Here is an 18553-nt window from a genome sequence, read left to right on the forward strand (position 1 = left end):
GCTAAGATACACCATTTGTAAAGAAAAATGTCTTCCAGCTTAAATACACTGCCACTCTCTTCCTGTTGTGTAGGAAGTACCATGCAATGAAAAAATTAATTCACTGGATGATAACATTACATCATAATATATACCCCTCTATTCAGCTTGGTATTAACCAGGTGTTTATGAGATATAACCAGCAACAACTCATGCACAAGGCAGAATGCATCCCGTCATGGCCTGTTTGTGTTTTCAGTTATGGTTTTTTAATTCTTCCCTGCTCCCAGGTCTCTTGCTTTATTAACTACAAATCATTCTGAGTGCACCATCCTTTACATCTGAATAAAGAGAAAAATAGTACTGTATGTAAAACAACAGATGGTTCCAAGCTGCATGACACCAGCCACAGAAGGGAGAGCTCTGCTGGGCTCTGGGGTATCTGCTCAGGATACTAACATTTGTTTCTGTAGCTTTGTTACCAAGGATTACTGTCAAATTAGGAGTTCAGGGAAGAGCAACATAAATTGTTGGAGGGATTGAGTTATGCAGAAAGACTAAAAACTGAATATATGTAGCTCAGCAGAGCTAAATGTGTCGATGCCACAACTATTTGAAAGGAACAAATACCAAGGAGAGAAGGAAAGTTGCTGAGAGCGCAAAAAACATATATTTAGAATTAACTAATATGAGAAAATATAGGTTGCATACCAAGGAAAACTTCCCAATACCGTCTCAGTATGTGAGACTACAGGATAATCTCTCAAGGGAAATACTGGCATCTCCATTCTTAGGGACATCTGAGACCAGGAAGGACAATACTAGCCTAGTTATATGTTCTATTTGACTAGATAACTTATAGGTCTTTTCTGTTTCTACAGCCTTTAAGTCTGAGGTGGTACCTTGAACCAGGTAATCTGTGGCTTCACACTCCACCTCAGGGCTGAGTTGTTTAGTTTTCTGCAGATATTTTAGAACAAAAACATTCGGAGCAAAATGGATCATGTTCTGTTCCCCACATCCAAACGGTAATCGCAGAAGATTGTCCAAATTGTTCAGCGTTGGGCCCATTACATCTCCTGATTGAAACAATAAGACACATGATCACTACCTCTGAATTCTGTCTCATAGCTTAGGTTTACTTCCTAAGCAGAATGAGAAAATGAAGAAGGAACAACAAGAATGGCCGCTGCAGGAATACTATCACAAACCCAATGACTCAGATAAGTTTCCACCAAAATGACAATCTCAGGTTAGTTAACAGAATACTGGATCCTCAGTCCAAGCCATGCAAGATCCCCTTAGAGTGAAGAGGCACTTTCAGTCTCCAGGGCTCACTTGCCAGGGAATCAATTTATGCTATTTGTGACTGTGATGATAACAACAGCTGGAGATCCCCACATATACTGGAAATTGGAGAGGGCCATGCTTGGCAGCACAATAAAGAATACTTCAGAACGTAATGGAATACAGTTTTATGTAGGCTATGACTACCTCTCCTGGTCCATATTTATTACACTTAAATATTAGTCTGAACCAAACCATCGTCTTCACGCTGTAGTCCCCAACCCCCTTTTAGTTGGTACCTATTATTGAGGCGGTAGCTCTTTCCGATCCTGGAATCACATTGTGGGGAACTCCCAAAGTAAATGCTTCATTGTGATTTTCATCAGACTCTTCTTTTCTCCAGATTTTAAACTCTCCCATTGATCCCCAGCCTGTGGAGAATCCAATGTACTTCACCTCGGGCTGTTTCGGGACGGCCCACTCCACTATAATAGATTCATTTAGCATCTGAGTACCGTGGCCAACCTGAAAGGAGCAAGCAAACTATCCAATTCCAAGCAGAAGATGGAAGTCAACTCTGCCCTTCTCTTTAAATCAGAAACATGACCTGTGCGCCTTTGGACCCAAGAATCTGAACCTGTGGCTACATCATAAACATCAGCCAAACTGTGCCAGTCAAGCTCTACTGGTTTATGTGGAAATTTAGGAGAGATTGCCATGCTATTTCCCATAAATGTCCTAACAGTATTGGCCAATCAGCCTCGTGCTCACCAATTCAGCCCAACCAGGAGCAAAATATGCTTAACATTAATCATATTTAAAATTGAGGTGCCCAGGGCACTGGATGACAAAGAGAAATATTATGAAATATTAAAAAAGTGCTCAATAAGGAGGGGAAAAAAACTATTAAAATGTAATATAGAAAAGAAATGAAGCACACACTACCACATGGCTAATGAACATGTGCTTTGTGTGTTCTCACTCTGGATTAAAAAAAGAAAGAAACCACAAGGCTATTACACACCCAGATTCACTACCTGGATAATTCCATTTTTCCAGCTGATCCAGAAGCTTCGAAATTCATCCCAAGAGAGGATACCAGCTGTGTCCACACTGACCACTGGTTCACCCATTTTACTGGCGGAAATCCATGTTTTTGTATTTTGATGCCCACCAATGACTATCTCAGTCATCTCTGCCATGTCATGTGGGCCAGAGGACAAGGCCAGGTGAGCATTATTGTGAGCTTTCACAGCAATGTCGAAGTGTGTCATCCAAGAAGGCTTCTGCATGTATTGGTATTCATATTTGTTAGGTGTAGAAATATGAATTTTCTCTAGTCAAAAAATAATGGAATGTTGTCAGAATTAGCACTCAACATTTCTTAATACAAGACAAGGCCCAAAGCTGATTTGCGATTCACATGGACTCTGTTCTGCATAATCTCTGTATCAATGGTCATGTGTCTCATAAATCAAAGTACTAAAGTAGACAATGGCTTCTTTTGTCCACTTTTCATTGTAGTCCTCCAAAAATGGAATTGCAGCTCTTGAATTCAGATAGCTTAGATTAATTTCTTGCAGTTTATATGCCATTTCCCTGTACACCCGGTTTAAATGACCAAGAAGCCTCTCTGTTTACCAGAAGCCAGATCACAGTTATTGTAGCCAAGTCCAAGCTATCCAAATCAGGCAGAAGAGACACAAGGACTTCATGAATTATTATTTTTTTAATTATGTAAAAAAAACAGAGTACAATCAACATTATAGCACTGTCTATAGTCTCATCACTTAGACAGTTTTATAAGGTACGGAAGGTTAAATTTTTATTTGCAGAAAGCATTTGGGCAGTTAATATTGTGCAAAGGTTGCCAGCCAAGCGTGATCAACCCTTTTTTATCAATACCCTGTATTATAAAGCCATCAATAATATTAACTGATTTACCTACTGACCAGATGAAAACAAGGGCAGTTTTTCCTGGGGAGGAAGCAACATTTTCTATTTATAATTGAAACTGGAAAAAATCATATCTTGTCTCACTGTAGTCAAATCATGAACTTACCATTAGGACAGAAGAACACGCTGTAAGTATATTCTCTGGACAGTCCTTCTGGCTACACACACACACACACACACACACAAAGAAATCCACATAGAAAGTTATAAGCACTTGTATTAACAGCAGCCTCCAGTACATCTTAATGATAAAGGCAGAAAAACAAAATTCTGGTGTCTTAAAACATTATAGGACTCTCACAAAATATGAGGCTTCATTGGTATCCTGCTGGCTGGGAGATGTGCTATAGCTAGCCATGGCCTGAAAATGTTACACATTTCATTTTCCCATACTGATATAAGCAGGAATGCCTTGTGAATTTCCACCGCTCTTTCTCCCCAGTGGTACCTAAGAAGTATCAGCCTCCGTGGTGCATCAGGCCAAAGCAGAACCTCTGTGTTAGTGCACGTTCCACTTAAAATTTATATGGTGTACAGAAGGCTACCTGCAGTTTCAGAGCTGGAGCTAGGAGCTGAGAAGTGTTTGCATATGATTATAGGATGACTGGAATTTGTTTAATCACATTTCTGATGTTTACAATGACATATTTAAAGCACATTGTAAAAAAAATACACGTTTCCTATAGTATGAACATGAGACAAATGAGACTGTTAGTGTCCCTAACTTGTACCTAAGAGAACTGATGGTAAATAACAGATAAGAAATTATGGTTAATTATGCATTAGAAAGTCTTTGAAGGGGTCAAAAAACAAAGAGTAGGAATCAGTACAGTACCATATATCCAAAAGGAAGATATTCCAGGGGTTCCTTCTGAATCTTTACTAGGACTGGTGTTATGTTACAGCAATATTAGAGAAACAACTGAACAGGGTGGCAACATTTACAATGATACACTATATATTTAGATAAGTCAGGATCAGAGAGCTGAGAGACACAGGGCCCCTGCTACACCAGGCTACCAGGAATCAAAATGATTAATTAAATTTGATATGGACAGAAGAGCAAGAATAGTTTTTTGGGGAATGCAGAAGATCAGGCTACAGTCCTCGGATCTGCCAAGATCCTTCCTTGGCCTTTGCCAAATTGCTTCTGGTCTCTGCACCTTAATCTCGATCAGTGTAATATGGACAACAATCCTTCCTCCCCCCACTCGTTGTCTGTTGTAAAATGCATGAGGCAGGGACAGCCTCTTAGGGGATGGACCAACAAACAATTATAATATCTAAAGTTGGAGGTGGAGGGACTTACTACTCATGAGTGTGCATCAACTGTTCCATAGTAATGGTTTCATCCATCTGCTCCTAATCTTTAGTAAATGAAGCTAAACTGTGGTAATCTTACCCTAGTTCATTCAGAGGTAAGATGCCCCAGTTTAACTTCCATTTACTGTGGGATAGAAGCAGACAAACAAAATAGTTACAGTGGCTTCAGTGAATCATGGTAAATCCCCCCTCAAAATGGTATAATTGTTCATCTGTCGACACTCTTACTTTATATACAAAACCTAACACAAAGGGACCTTGACCTTAATTGGGGCTTTATACAGGACTATAATATAAATTAATAATACAAATATTAATAACAGGTAACTGTAAAGGAACAATTTAATCAATTATACTCTGAGGTCTTAAATAAATATCATCTGTCATCATGTGGTTCGGTGACCTGGCTTTGTTAAGGCACTCTGTAGTTCCCTACGATTCTATGATCATGTTAGATTTGACTTAAACCATATCAAAGTTTCATTGCACTGCACAGTGGCACCTGGGCCTTCTTATGAAACATGAACAAAATCATCTCCTCACCTCAATTATTACACTGCTACGAACATAATCTACCCCGACTGGGGTCCTTGTATCCATGGAACTGTCCTCTGTGTGCTTGCCATTCTTTGAGGTTTGTAGCCCTTGTTGACAACAATTTGTTCCACCATAAGCAAAGGCTTTTGCTAAGGAAAGGAAGAGAAAGAGCAGAGATGTAAATGCAGTGGTGTCTTCCGGTAGCTGGAAGAACATTTCACTTTAGAATTGCTCTTCCCAAGCAGATGCAGGTGACTACATCACATCCTTCCTTTCCTTTTTCACGTCCTTATGACAAGGTATTTAGCAGAATTCACAGATTCACAGGGCTGCACCATGAGAGCTTCTGCTGTGGCCTTAAACTTGCAACCTCTGGGCTGTCAACCATGTGCCTTAACTGGCACCACCCCAGCCCTACTACATCAGGTGTTTTTGATTAAAAGTTGTTTGTTGTTTTTTTGTTCTTTTCCCACAGGGTCATATTATTCTTGTCTATAAGTATTTGATCAGTCATTGAGGACTGAGGAAAGTCTTTGCTAATCCCAATTCATGAAATTTAGAACCAATTATTATTTTCCTAAGAAGGTGTATAGGATTTGGGATTAGGCATTATTCTGTTATTTTAAAATAAGAGAACAGCAACAGTCCCATGCAACAGGTGGCAACACTTTACACATAACTAATAGTGAACTGAAGTGAATAGCCTGCAGCTTGCTTGTACAACACTTCAGATAATTTTGATGAACAGAGCAATTGACAGATCCATGGGGCAGCTAAAAAAACAGGAGAAGAAAGGCTAAACCTGCAGAAAAAAAGTATTCACACTGAATAATTTGGGCAGTTGTAACCTTGGGAGGGAATCTCCTCCAGTCACAGGAAGAGCAATGCATTGCTTATGTGTGTGTTAGAAACAGGTTAGGCAAACACTCGTAGAGTATGCTTCGGATAAGCATGATCCTGCTTGGAGAAGGAAGCTGGATTAGACTACCTCCTGAGGTCCCTTCTAGCCCTACCTTTCTGTAAGTCTATGACCACTACCTACCTGTGATGTTGCTTAACCCAAGATCACTGAAGGACAAGACTATGGAGGTGGGTTTGGCCTCTCCAGGGGCTACACACTTCTTTCTTGTCAGATGATGTTTACCTGGATGTCCAACAAACTTTATGCCTTTTGGAACAGAGATCTTCACGTGAACCTGTAAAAACAAGTGTTTCAAGCCATTAGATGCAAACCGCATCAATAATAATGGCACACAACATAGAACTCAAAGATTCCTGAGTGTCCAATATACACCTAGCATATGTTGATCACAAATTAGTCAAAGCAATAACTTCATGAAATATAAGACAGTACAGATACACAAATAAACCCAATGACTGTAAGAAAAGTATAGAAGGTAAGAGGAGTGTATGCTTGAAAAAGAGGGAAAACTTTTCTAGTATTCATCTTTAACAGATGTCTGTCTCAACAGTAAATGACACAGTGATAGTCCAACTAAGAACAGAGCTACTTCGCCATTCTTCAGTGGGAATTTCTTCATCGTCTCTCAAATAATTTTTCAACATTTATTAACAAAATAATAAAGCATCCACTTTCACCACCAGTACAAACTAATAAATGTCTCTCTCTCTCTCTCTATTTATGCTACTCTTGTCATTTTACTTTCTCAGCACCTTACCTAACACTTCTTTGCAAACATCACAGCTAGGTTACATTCCTTGATCATGGAAGAAAGTGCAGTGTTTCTGGAATAGGTTAAAAGGCTGTTACCTCTACACAGACAGCCAGGTAATTGTAGACTGTAAGCGGGATTTTGGTCTGCTCCCCACGAATGACACGATAGGGCAAGGTGAAATCAATGAAGAAAGATTTGAATGTTTTCAGTTCTGTTTGATTGGCTAGGCCTAGCCCCTTGTCCTCAGACAGGCCCACGGCCTCTGTTATCCACGTAGTTATTGAGTCAGGCACTTCCACATGTAGCTGCGCTTCTCCTGAGGTGTCACTGCCAACAAGAATAAGGAGTAATGGGCTAGTCAGATCAACAAGACGTATTTGAACCGAGCCAAAAAGCTTCTGCAGCTAACCGCTTTGGGAAATTCCTCCAGATCCTAGCTTACAACATAGTATCAATATGTGACTCAGGATGTCTTCTTTGCATGCCAGAACACCAAAGGCTGCAAGACTGGATCTTTTTCTTGCTAGATATCTGCTGTTTTGGAAACCTCTGCAGTAACTCAGATGCATGAGCAAGGAGTAGACAAGCAGCTATTGGCTAGCATAGAGTAACACAGCATCTCACGTTTAAATCTTTCCTGGATTAAAAGTTTTAAAGGCATTTGTTCTTTGGCAACAGAATCACTTTCCTTAGAGGCAAAGGTCTGTATTAAGAAAAAGAAAGAGAAACTCTAGTTCAGGATTAAACTATGATTTATCAAACAATCAGTGAAATAAAAGTACAGTAATCTGTTGGAATTTGTTACTTCTGTTATACGTACTGCCACACAGGAGACTTTGCCTGAACGAGAGCTGGTTAGAAATGTTCTGTCAGCTGTTCCCTGCCCTGGAGAGCATATTACTTTTCAGGAACTTTTTTTTGGAATTATAGTTTACAGAAAACTCTGGTTTTGCTCCAGAAAGGTTCAAACCAAATGCAAGAAATACTGAAAGCTTGCAAACTGGACAACCTGTCTTTCAGCCAGCTCTCCTGTGTGTATCACAATGTGCCTACTATAATTCTGTCGCCCAATATTCTTCATGCTTTGTGAAACTCAGGATTCAACGCTGTGCTACATCCTTCACTATCTTCCTCCCCCAAAAGAATTTTGGCCCTATCTAGAAGGACAAACAGTCTTCTCTAAAGCAAGAACCAAAGCTATTTCATGGCTCAGCTGGCAGCATGACTGGTACATTTAGGAGCAGACCCTGAAGAATGCTTTCTTCGGAGTTCTTATTCTATCCCAGAGCCTGATGCACATGCCTGCGAATTCTAGAGTCTTTTAAAAAGAACAACACCTTGGCAGGCAAGAAGGAAGAGCAAACAAGACTCTAGAGTAAACAGAGGTAGTGTCCACATAATAGCATGCTGCCCTCACAGATCATGGTACCATGAATTCAGGGGGTACCTAGAAAAGTCTTAAGTTCAAAGAGTTAAGCACACACCTATTCTACCTAAGAAATTCATGCTTTAGGATTCCGATGAATATGTTTTATATAATCCATATAAAGAGTTACACTGATGATGTGTTAACATCACAGTTAATGAATTAGGCAAAGTATCATGCATTGTAGGACTGCCAGAACCGAAAGCTAAACGGGACTTTGAATTAACTTCAGGGTTTAAAGTACATTTATTTAAAACACCCAAACATTATGTGTTGAAAAAAACCCAGATGATGCCCCATGGGTATCATGCCTGGAACTGGAGGAGAGGCTCTGGGCAGATTCCTGATTACTTTCTATCTGTTAAAGCCATGCAACTGATGTTGAAGAAGAAACAACAATAAATGCCGCAAATCAGAAGAGGTCTCCAAGCTCTGAGGCTCATAGCTGAACCTACTGCATTGACCTTCGCTGAGGAGGAGCCAAGCTCACAGAAGCACTGGAACAAAGAATGAGGGATTATCTCCTGAGAGAAGCAGCTGCCAGTATGCATAGGAGAAGGGTGAAACGTTCTTCCTTTTACATATTACGGATCTGTTCAAATAACTGTTGCAATTCTGTCAATATATTAAACAACATAACTACTTAACTGAAAAGCTACCTGGTAATTCTACCCAGCCAGATAAGCAAGATAAATGCTATGCTCATATTCATATATACGGCACTTCACACTGGAATACAGGCATACAAGAGAGTTAAGAACACTGAACAATGAAAAAACTGCAGATGGTTGACAGGACAGAAGCTAGATGTGCTGCTCAGATCCCTTTGGCTATTTCCACAAATGACGTTTCGATGAAATCCCAACATGGTTCAAGAAAACAGAGCTCAGGATGGCCGTGGTGATGCTGTGTGCTAAGCTCAGCCTGATTCTACATACTCCATCCTGCAGAGAGCCCTTCAGCAGAGGGACCTTCCTGTGAAAGGCAGTTGGCTCAGCAAACTCCATGTTATTTTAACCTCTCTCAAACTCATCAGTTTCTTTATGCTTAAGTTTGCAACTATAATAAGAGCGGAAAAGCTGATACCTGCAACAAACTGCAGCCATGGAGAAGGGCATCCCAGCCCCACGGCTGGCACAATTCCAGTCCATTTAACCGGACAATTTGTTGCAGCTGATGTTCTTTCCACTGGGATTTCAGCCCATAACCAGCATTAACATATTATTTTCACACATGAGGGCACTTACTCTTCTGGGCGGGGGGCCAAGGTACACACACATTTCCAGCCATTACACATTTCAGCCAGGCTCTAGGAATTTTTTAAATCGGTTTGGGAAGTTGACATTAGGCTTTTGATTCTTTTTTAAGGATTGTATATTGTAATTATAAACGGTAAAAAGAAAAAAAAATCTTCCTGTTCAAAAGAGTGGAAATCAGGCAACGTTTAGCTCAGTTATTTATAGTGAAATGAAGTGAAGAAAATGCCATCTGCAACTTTGATGCCACAAACTCATAATTAACTGGGCCTTGGGAGGCTGGGGCAAACAGGCACTTCTGGAATTCTTGGTGTATTTCTACAAAGCATATTTCATGCTCAATTGAACAGATTTGAATACACTTGCTGCAAATTCCTGTCAAATTTAATTTATAACCATTTACTGGAAATGAAGTTTACTTGCAAACCTGGAGAAGCCTTTTAAAACCTGCCTCAAATTTCCTATCCCAGGATGTGCTGCCTCTGGGAGGAATTAGTCATCTATTTATCCATTTCTGTGTCACTCATTATGCCTGGAACAGAATCTGATTTATTGGATGGTAAATCTGGTAAGCCCCTGAACAAAATGGAAAATGAAGGGAGGGGCTCTGTACAATGTTGAGCTGACATCCCAAATCAAAGTAGAGTGTTCATCAGTGCACGGCTATATTACACAAGGATTTGGGAGGCACTGCTCTCCTGCCAGTGTCTTGTCACAGTGATCACACAGCAATCAATCCGTACACTAAGCCTCAGAAGCCTTAAAAATGACCTTTACACCCTGGTAGATATGCAAAGATATTTTCCTGAATGAGGCATCATACACATTCCTTGGCCCCACTGTTACCGAGGCTCTTTGTGGCTCACATACTTTGAAGGATGTTTCACACTACTTCAGGCATCCTGAGTGTTGTCTGCATCCCAGGAGAGTGCTCATCTCAAGGAAACCTCTGGCCCCACAAGCAATGATGTAAACAGAACATCTCTTCGCTCATTCGCATTATGTCCCTGTAGCAACTGCAGTAACTTTTTACTGGGGAGTATTCAACCAGGCAGCTCTCTACAGCACCAGCAAAGTGCTCTGCAGGCTTCCATCAGCTCAAAGACCATACCTGACAAGTGCGGCACTGTTTTTAGTCAGCAAACCACAAGCACAGTCCACAGAGACGTGCTTTACAAAGAATTTCAAGTGTTAAATGCTAGAATGCAGTAGAGATTAAATTCCAGCTGCATCTGCAAGTCAGCTGTCTCCACTAACACTGTGGGAGCAAAACCTTAGCAGCCCTTGATCACTGCCTGCTTCTTCCTTGCAGTGAGACTCCTCTACTGCAACAGAATAATCTTCCAGACAAGGTAAATTCTAAAGCAGCGAAGACTGTTGTTTAATGCAAGTAACTTCTCATAATAACGGATAAAGGGGAAATAAGTTAAAATTCGGAAGATGTGGATGCAACCACTAATTGGTTTTAAAGGAATTTGTGAGCCAGGGGCACAATTATGCCAGTGAACTAAAATCTCCAAAGAGCCTCCCTGCAAATAGCCCAAAAAGCTTGCCACAAATACCTGATGTTTAGGCAGTGCCAAATCCATGTTTCAGGGAAGAATGTTCTTTTTTTCTTCTCTGACCTATTAAGACAAGAAGTAAATCATCAGCAATAAATTGCTTCAACAAGACAGAGGATTATACCAAAAATAATAGAAAAGAATGCTATTGCTGACATGGAATCATTTATTTAATTTATTTACACACACAGGCAAGTATAAGAATGGTCTCATCAAAACAGTATGAATGTATGACTAAACCCCATGAAAATTACTTCTCAGATTAAACTGTATAGTTCTTGTAGTCAGCAAGCAAGGCAATAAGAGATACAAAATTTATCTTTTGATGACACCAAATGCCCACTTTTTCCTATAGGAGGCAAAGGAGGAAGCCAGGCACTCTTGCACTGACCTCCTTCATAGCAGTCAATTCTGTATTTCTCTCCTATGTCTCCTTGAATCAGTTCTCCTTTCATATGGAATTGTCCTTGTCTCTCTTCTCCGCCCCACGCACCCCACTTTCCTTCCTTGATACCTCAGATTGTTTCTATTATCTTTCACTGTATAATTTCTGACCCTGGTTTGGGTAAGAGGGAGCAGCACACAGCCTCTGTGTGCACCTGTAGCACTACCATCGTTTTGGTATCATTCTCAAATCTCTTCTTCATGCAGTCTGTCATTCAATTTGCTTTAACTACCTATTCTGTATTGAGCAACTGCCTGCCTGTGCCACATAGTCCAGAATGAAAGCCAGCTCTCCTGCCTGAGAAGCAATGATGTAGAGCCAGTCAACGTGTGCAGGTCCTACAAGGTGCGCTGCTCTGGGCTTGTCTCTGCTGATCCTAGTCTGCCACTGTGTTATCCTGTTCCTTAGTTTGGATAGGTCTTTGCAGGCAACCACCAAACTTCTTTTGTCTTAGCTAAGCTAAACAATTTCTGGATAAAGCAGACCTGTGAGACAGATTGTAGTTGGTGTGGAGTACAACGTGCAAGATCTTAACAACCAAAAGATTACCTTGGTACAATCTTAGAATGCATGGTAGCTACCAGTGTTCCAGTGTGGGGCTGAAAGGCTGGCACAGCCTCATCCGTGTACATGCCTCCATTCTGTCTGTGGTTTAAACTGACCAAGTCAGTCATTACAACCAAACCTGTTTCCTAGACAAAAAAGACCCCAACAATAATCATTCAGCATGTTCCCATGAGGACTTTCCTGATGGCCTCAGCTTCAAAGCATTTATAGAGGAAAAACTTGTTTGAACCTTACAGGATTGCTTAAGTTCTATGGAAAAAAATAGTTGGCAACATAAAAAATATTTGAGCATTTTAGAAGTGGGAACTCTGCGGTTAATTCTGGGACTGTTTGGGAAATTCCTTTTCCTAACATTTAACACAAGTGGGCATGTTCATCATTTTCAGGTAATTGCAGGTGGACAGTTAAGCAGAAATAGGTTTTAAAAAATCCCATACTATTCCTAGAAAGTTAGATCGCTGGTTCTAACTCAAGTTTATCTTTCCTTAAAAAAAAGTTACTGGCATGTGCTCTCTCTCTCCCACCGCGGCAATTACCAGCAGACACTTACCTTGTATAAGGTATCCAATTTCTTTAGGGACTCCAGAAAAAATTGCAGCTTTAAACATTCTTACAATAATAATTTTAAAAAGATATTAAGGGACAAGAAAAATTTCTGCCAGCTCTGGCTACTTCATTGCATTTATATTTATGACACATACAAGTGTGATCCTGATGTTGTGGCCTGAGGCATCTCCCACACCTCTGCTCGTGCACCAAAGGAAATACGTACTTTGTTATAATTTAGATTCACATTTAATAATTATTAGATATCATCCACATACTGCTACACACATTCATAGTGATTTCTCACCAAGGCCCTGGGCCCTGCCTCAAGAACTTACACCCTGGAGAGAAAGAACAACATCACAGAGAAAATGGGAGGAGGAAGGATTCCTGCAGAAATGGATTTCAGAAGGAATGTGGGAAGAATTGGTGGGGAAAAGGAGAAAAGTAAATGGGGCACAAGGATGCAGAGGGTGAAGGCAACCCGAAAGAGGCACACACCCAAGTAAACAGAAAGAGTTAAAGGCAGCAGTAAACCAAGAGGGCAGTGAGAAGCATAGCATAGACAGAACTAAGGAATTAAAAAAAAGAGACCTAGGCAGAGATCAGATTATGTATCAGCATAACGTTGAGGACAAAGAGACAGGAAACCAGAAAAGGACAGAGTAAGTGCCCTCTCCTAGAGCAGCAGGAGAAGAAAGGAACAAGGTAACTTAGAAAATGTAGCTGTTAAAGAGGTCTAGGTATATCACATTTGGTGCAAAAAAAAGAGGAGAAAATATGAAGCTAATGGAATTGTGTTAATTGGTTAAAAAAAAAAATCTAAGGAATTAATGTTACTTTATTAAAAAATTGCAATGCTGGCAAGCCACACATAGTAACAATAGGCCAGTGCATGAGAACAAGAATCAAGAGAAGCTGACTAGTTTGTTTTCAGAGTCAAAGCTGAGAAAACTGTACACAGTCAACAAAGACAAAAGAAATGTTAGTTTTCTAAATTTGTTCTGGTTTAATAATGAAAGAAAACCCAGTTAACAGAATTATTTCAATTTGCTAACCTTAAGTAATAATACAAACAGAGATTAGAAGAGAATGTAACTGACCTCCAAACAGATGGAGCTAACAGCTGCCAGCAAAGGGACCAGGGGAGCAAGTTGAAAGGATTTTCAAGGGCTGTTCTAATAGAGTAAACTCATATTTTTTTCCATAGCTATTCAAGGCTCCAGGGAAAGCCCCATGTTCAAATCCATTTCCACCCTTTTTGCTTTTCCCTTGAAGACCATTGCAGACTAAGCCTTCATGGCCTCACCCAGTAACAGAAAAATTTGTTGGGCACTTGCCTGATTTTTGGGAGAGCTGGTTTGGATCTTTTTAGTCAATTCGAGTTCTAGCCTTCCCCTTGGTGCCGCCTAGGGTTAGAGTACATTTGTTTAAAGTACTCAAGGGAGAATAGCACTCTTTTTGCAGAACCTTCTATTTTGGGAAATCAGTTCCTAGACTATCATAATGATGAGACAAACCTCTTCCTCACATGTGAAACGTAAGTCCCACAAAACTCCAAGAAAAAGTCAGATTTCTCACTGACCACTTGGGAATAAAAGCTGAATGAATTTCAGACACCTCCTAGAGCAGAGAACGCTGACTTTGTATGCATAGTACATCCAGCAGTGAAGCAGCTTGCAAAATCTGTATGATCTCTTGAGTAGTTTACATCAAGATCTCACATTCTGCTCCTGTTCCCTGTCCAGATGCAGGTAGTATTAATCCAAACTTACTTTGGTCTCTTCTTGTTCCTTAGCAGGTAAAGTAGAACAGTAAGGCTTTTTTTTTTTTAAGTGTCTCATTTCATTACAGCAAGAGGCATGCAAACTTCTTGTCAGCGTCAACAAGGAGAGGCATTATATTATCACCTCCAGTCAGTAGGACCCAACAGATTTCATGCAGATTAGCGGTTCTCATGAGCAAACTCCTCTTAAAAGGCTGTATTACAAGAATCTTCAAACTTTTCTAATTCAAGCAGTCCCTGAAAATGTTCCCTAGAAGTACTCCTCCTGCAAAGCAGGAGCTTCTGCTAATTATTTCTGATCTTCCCCTCTTCCCCTAAGCACGCACATAGCACTGAATTGCTAAACTTCTCAGGGACCAGACTTTTCAAAAAGCTCAGGACTTACAGCTTCGTTGCGACACTTACGGCCCTAACAGAACGCACTGCATTTTCTGAGAATCTGGACTAGGGTGTTAAAACAGTGGTTGTTTAGCAATGTGAATGCATCACACAGACACTTGACAGAGAAGCTAGACTGGGACAAGAGTCCTTCTCACCGTAAATGCAAAGCGGGCATCTTTGGTGATATCCCAATGCCAGGGGAAGACAGAGGAGCGACGGCGCCTGCGTGAAGACATGCCTGGCCACCAGAAGTGCCCTTCCTCCTTGGAAGTCCCAAAGGCATCTGACACATCATACTCTGCAAGCTCCTGGAAAACCTATGCAGAGAAGGCAGATATTGCTCTCCCTTCCCCAAAGCCAAAGATGTTTCTCTGCAGATCCCTCTTCAGGCAGAGGGCACGTGTTTATGCTACAGGGAGAAAGGAGACACTGGTACCTTGCACCTCCTCTCACCTGAGTAGAGGTCAGCTGAAAACCTGTCTTAAGAAGGTAGACGCTCTTATCCACGGTTGCAATGCAGACACAGCTTCCTGTCGCAGCTTTAACTTTGATGTGCACGACATCACCAGGCCTGGTCTCGTTTGTTGAAAGTGCCACCGAAACCTGGATAGTTGCAAAAGAAACAAACCCATCACCTGGCATAATGTTTAGAGTGTAAAACCACAAAGAGAAATAAGGGAGGCCAACTGCTCCTCTACACTGGCAGTGTTGCCGATACCTGGTTTTCAAAGGAGGACTTGACAGCAAACTGAAGACTGTCTGTGACCCCTTCTCCATTTTCCCTGACGTAATATACCAGTAGACGGCCCAGAGGAGCCATGTTATGAGCTACTGAGAAATGGAGGAAGGTCATGCAGACTTCAACCTCTGCTGTAGGGGGGGTGGTAGGTGCTAGAAGACAAATTATACAAAGAACAAAGTCACTTGTCAAAATCAGTCTCCCCCTACCCTATCCCAAAAGTCTACCAGGCCCAGTAGCCCACTCCCCACCCAGTCTTCTGGCAGTTCTTCCAAGCTCAACATCTTCTCCTCCTATCTGCCTTCTACACCATACAGTTATCAAGACGCCCATTCTCCATCCCCACCCACACACAAACTATCAGACCCAGCATCTTTCCTTCAGCCTGTGGACATGGAACAAGGTCCCACGTGATCCCCTCAACCCTGCACAATAAGACTCACCTCCTTTCCCTCCTCAACCTGTACACATTAGCAGAACAACCCACATCTTCTTCCCCACTTACACTCACACTCAACCAGACCCAGCATGTTCCCCATACTCTTCAATGATATCAGAATCAGCATCCCCCACCATGCCACCTCAATGGTCATCAAGCCCAGGGCTTCCCAAACTCTAAAAAATGCTGGGGAGGAGAAGATATATCATTTGGAAGAGAACTTTAGAAAAATCAAAGTTTTCATAAAATAGTTACTCCTTCCCTGCAAGGACTCTGTGCCCTTACAGAAGGGTATCAGATACATCAAGGAACATCTCAAAACTTCAGCAAGAAGGTTTGTTCCAATCAAGGAGGTAATCCTCACCAGATGAGAACAGTTACCACTTCTGTTGCTAGCTACTAACCTGTTCCTGGGACATGAGTGACATGGATGCTCTTATCAAAGGTGGCTCTTTTGCTCCTTTGCTGGGTGATGTTACTAGGCTGCAGCCCTGAAAGGACAATGTTACCTCGCGATGCCACTTCATAGTGTAGAGTGAAATTACAAGGGCATGTAGACTTCACTCCAATCCGGGCCTCCTCTCCCACCTGTACAAACAGATGCAGCAGCCAGGAGTCAGGTTCATCAAAATATAAAGTTTCAGGCCCTTATTATTTATAAGGCACAGAAATGCACTCTGGAAAGAACAGAACACATAAAACAAGGCTGTTCTCAACAGGAGCTCAGAAGGAGATAAAGAAAGCGTTACATTTGCACTAATCAGTTTGCTGTAGCTCCCCCCAAGACAAGAGAGGCCTGTGAGAAGCACTTGGTTTCCTGCAAGTTGAACAGGAGGACAGGATGGGCTGGGAGGGCCACATGGATTAGTGAAAGCAATAAAAGAATCTCTGGAATCCTGAGGGTTAAGCCCTTTGCTGTAAAGCAGCTGTCAGAGTGGGTTGAATTTGAGGACACCCCATTACTAGGTTCAGATCTCTAACTGGAGAGCATGGCAGGGGAAGGTCACACAAGCTCTGCTGTTTAACTGAGATGACATGTGGTGGCTATTGTCATTTGCAGGAACTAATTTATACATAATCAACCGGTTCAAAATAATCAGGAAAACCTGAACCAGGAAGAAAACTTTCAAATTACATGGGCCTCAGTGTTTGTTTACAAAACTGCCTCTCGAGGAGCCACATCAGAGACAGGCATGAGAACCGCTTCTCTTCTGCATTATTCCACAGTGACATTATTGGGATGCTAGATTTCCCCTTCCATAGCGCTATGAAGCGGCTCCATGTGCTCTCTTCCTTGTCCATTTGAAGTATAACAAACAGGTCCAATTACTGCTGAAAGCAGAGTAAGAATTCTGAATCCCTATGAAGTGGGGAATCTTCATTCCTACCAGGCCTGCATGGTGCAAGCCAAAACGATGGCCTAGGGAAACAAGAACCCACCAAAAGGTTAAATACAGTGAGAGTGCAGAAGAGTCTGGAAAAGTGCCTCATGATGTTAAATATTCAAGGCATTAAGAATGTCTTAGAGCAAAGTGATGAAACTGTTCATAAAAAAATGAAGCTAATTGGAACACCCAGTAAGAACTGGGGAAATGGTTCCCACATCAGCTGGACACCCAACTCCCAGCTTTCCCACAGCAGACTTAGTGCTAATCAGGTTATAATAAGAACAATATGTTCAGATTAGTGGTGTTTAATCCCCTTTCCATACCTCAGAAACCTTGTAAAAGATTAATTAGTCATTAAACTGCCATGAAACACAATGAAAAAACCCCTTATTTGGCAATGCTGACCCTAAAACTCTGCCTATCAGACCCACTGATAATGTAATAGTAAGTTAGTTATAGGCAGCACCAAAAACCAAGATAGATTATAAAGCACATCTCACATCCCCTCTAGGATGGAGAACAGTAACTCAGTACAACAAGAAGGGTGGGAAATTCTGGCCCAGAAAAAGTCATGAAAACTTTTGCCTACAGCAGAAGAGAGAGTACCCTCCTCCAAAAGAAAAATACAGCAGGCCCAGTCTGTTTACCTCTGAGACCCAAAGGAGAACCTGATCCTACAGGGATTTGAGCTAGTAGTTCCAAAGAGACTAGATCATTCCCATCTGGGCTTCAAGATGGTTTAGTTAACCCACTATCACTGGACTTCAAACCAGTCAGCATTTGATTGAATCAATATCTTAATAGCATTTAGAGACTATTTTTATTATCCAATTCAAATAGCATATATATAAATGGGAAAAGGGGGGAAAGGACTTGTTTATGATCTGTGCTATGGAATCTAGTAAGTCTCTACTGGAGAGCCAACTCTAAACTACAGAGAGGATGGGACATTCCCAGCTTTAGGGAGGGCATTCAGCACTAAAGGTGTCTTTACGCATGCTCTGGGGTGGGGGGCAGAAGCTTTAATTAGAGCGGTTCTCAGGAGCTGCTCTAATTAAAGTGCCCGCGGCATCTCGTGTATTCAGTGTCCCACGCTTCAAAATGGTGGTAGAGGCACTTTGACTAGAGTGTGCTTCGGCAGACTCAATTAATTGAGTCTGCTCTGACACGTTCTAATTAGCATTGCGCACATGTATAGATGCCCTAAGGTGTTTCACAGTTCATATCTAGGGACGATTCAAAGACAAACTAAGCTCTTAT

The 18553-nt window shown here is 41.4% G+C and overlaps 1 protein-coding gene across 4 annotated transcripts in view; it reads right to left on the reverse strand.

The window, feature by feature from the left end:
* Window positions 1-18553, reverse strand: part of CPAMD8 (C3 and PZP like alpha-2-macroglobulin domain containing 8) — a 64533-nt gene that overhangs the window by 32269 nt on the left and 13711 nt on the right. For 3 of the 4 annotated variants that reach the window (XR_009457925.1, XM_059719744.1, XM_059719743.1), the window contains exons 14-26: window positions 16310-16493; window positions 15446-15618; window positions 15181-15330; window positions 14883-15044; window positions 11997-12139; window positions 11003-11065; window positions 6854-7085; window positions 6125-6278; window positions 5089-5231; window positions 3329-3380; window positions 2304-2602; window positions 1566-1791; window positions 882-1058 (exon numbers count right to left, since the gene is read on the reverse strand). Coding sequence is in view for 3 of the 4 variants with exons in the window: in XM_059719744.1 (XP_059575727.1) it covers window positions 882-1058; window positions 1566-1791; window positions 2304-2602; window positions 3329-3380; window positions 5089-5231; window positions 6125-6278; window positions 6854-7085; window positions 11003-11065; window positions 11997-12139; window positions 14883-15044; window positions 15181-15330; window positions 15446-15618; window positions 16310-16493 (2158 nt within the window). In the remaining variant the exon portion in view is untranslated. Of the gene's footprint in view, window positions 1-881; window positions 1059-1565; window positions 1792-2290; window positions 2603-3328; window positions 3381-5088; window positions 5232-6124; window positions 6279-6853; window positions 7086-11002; window positions 11066-11996; window positions 12140-14882; window positions 15045-15180; window positions 15331-15445; window positions 15619-16309; window positions 16494-18553 lie in introns of all 4 variants that reach the window. The other variant, XM_059719745.1, reaches the window with a different exon arrangement.

Source organism: Alligator mississippiensis, chromosome 16 (genome assembly GCF_030867095.1).
Source record: "Alligator mississippiensis isolate rAllMis1 chromosome 16, rAllMis1, whole genome shotgun sequence".
Taxonomy (NCBI): Eukaryota; Metazoa; Chordata; order Crocodylia; family Alligatoridae; genus Alligator; species Alligator mississippiensis.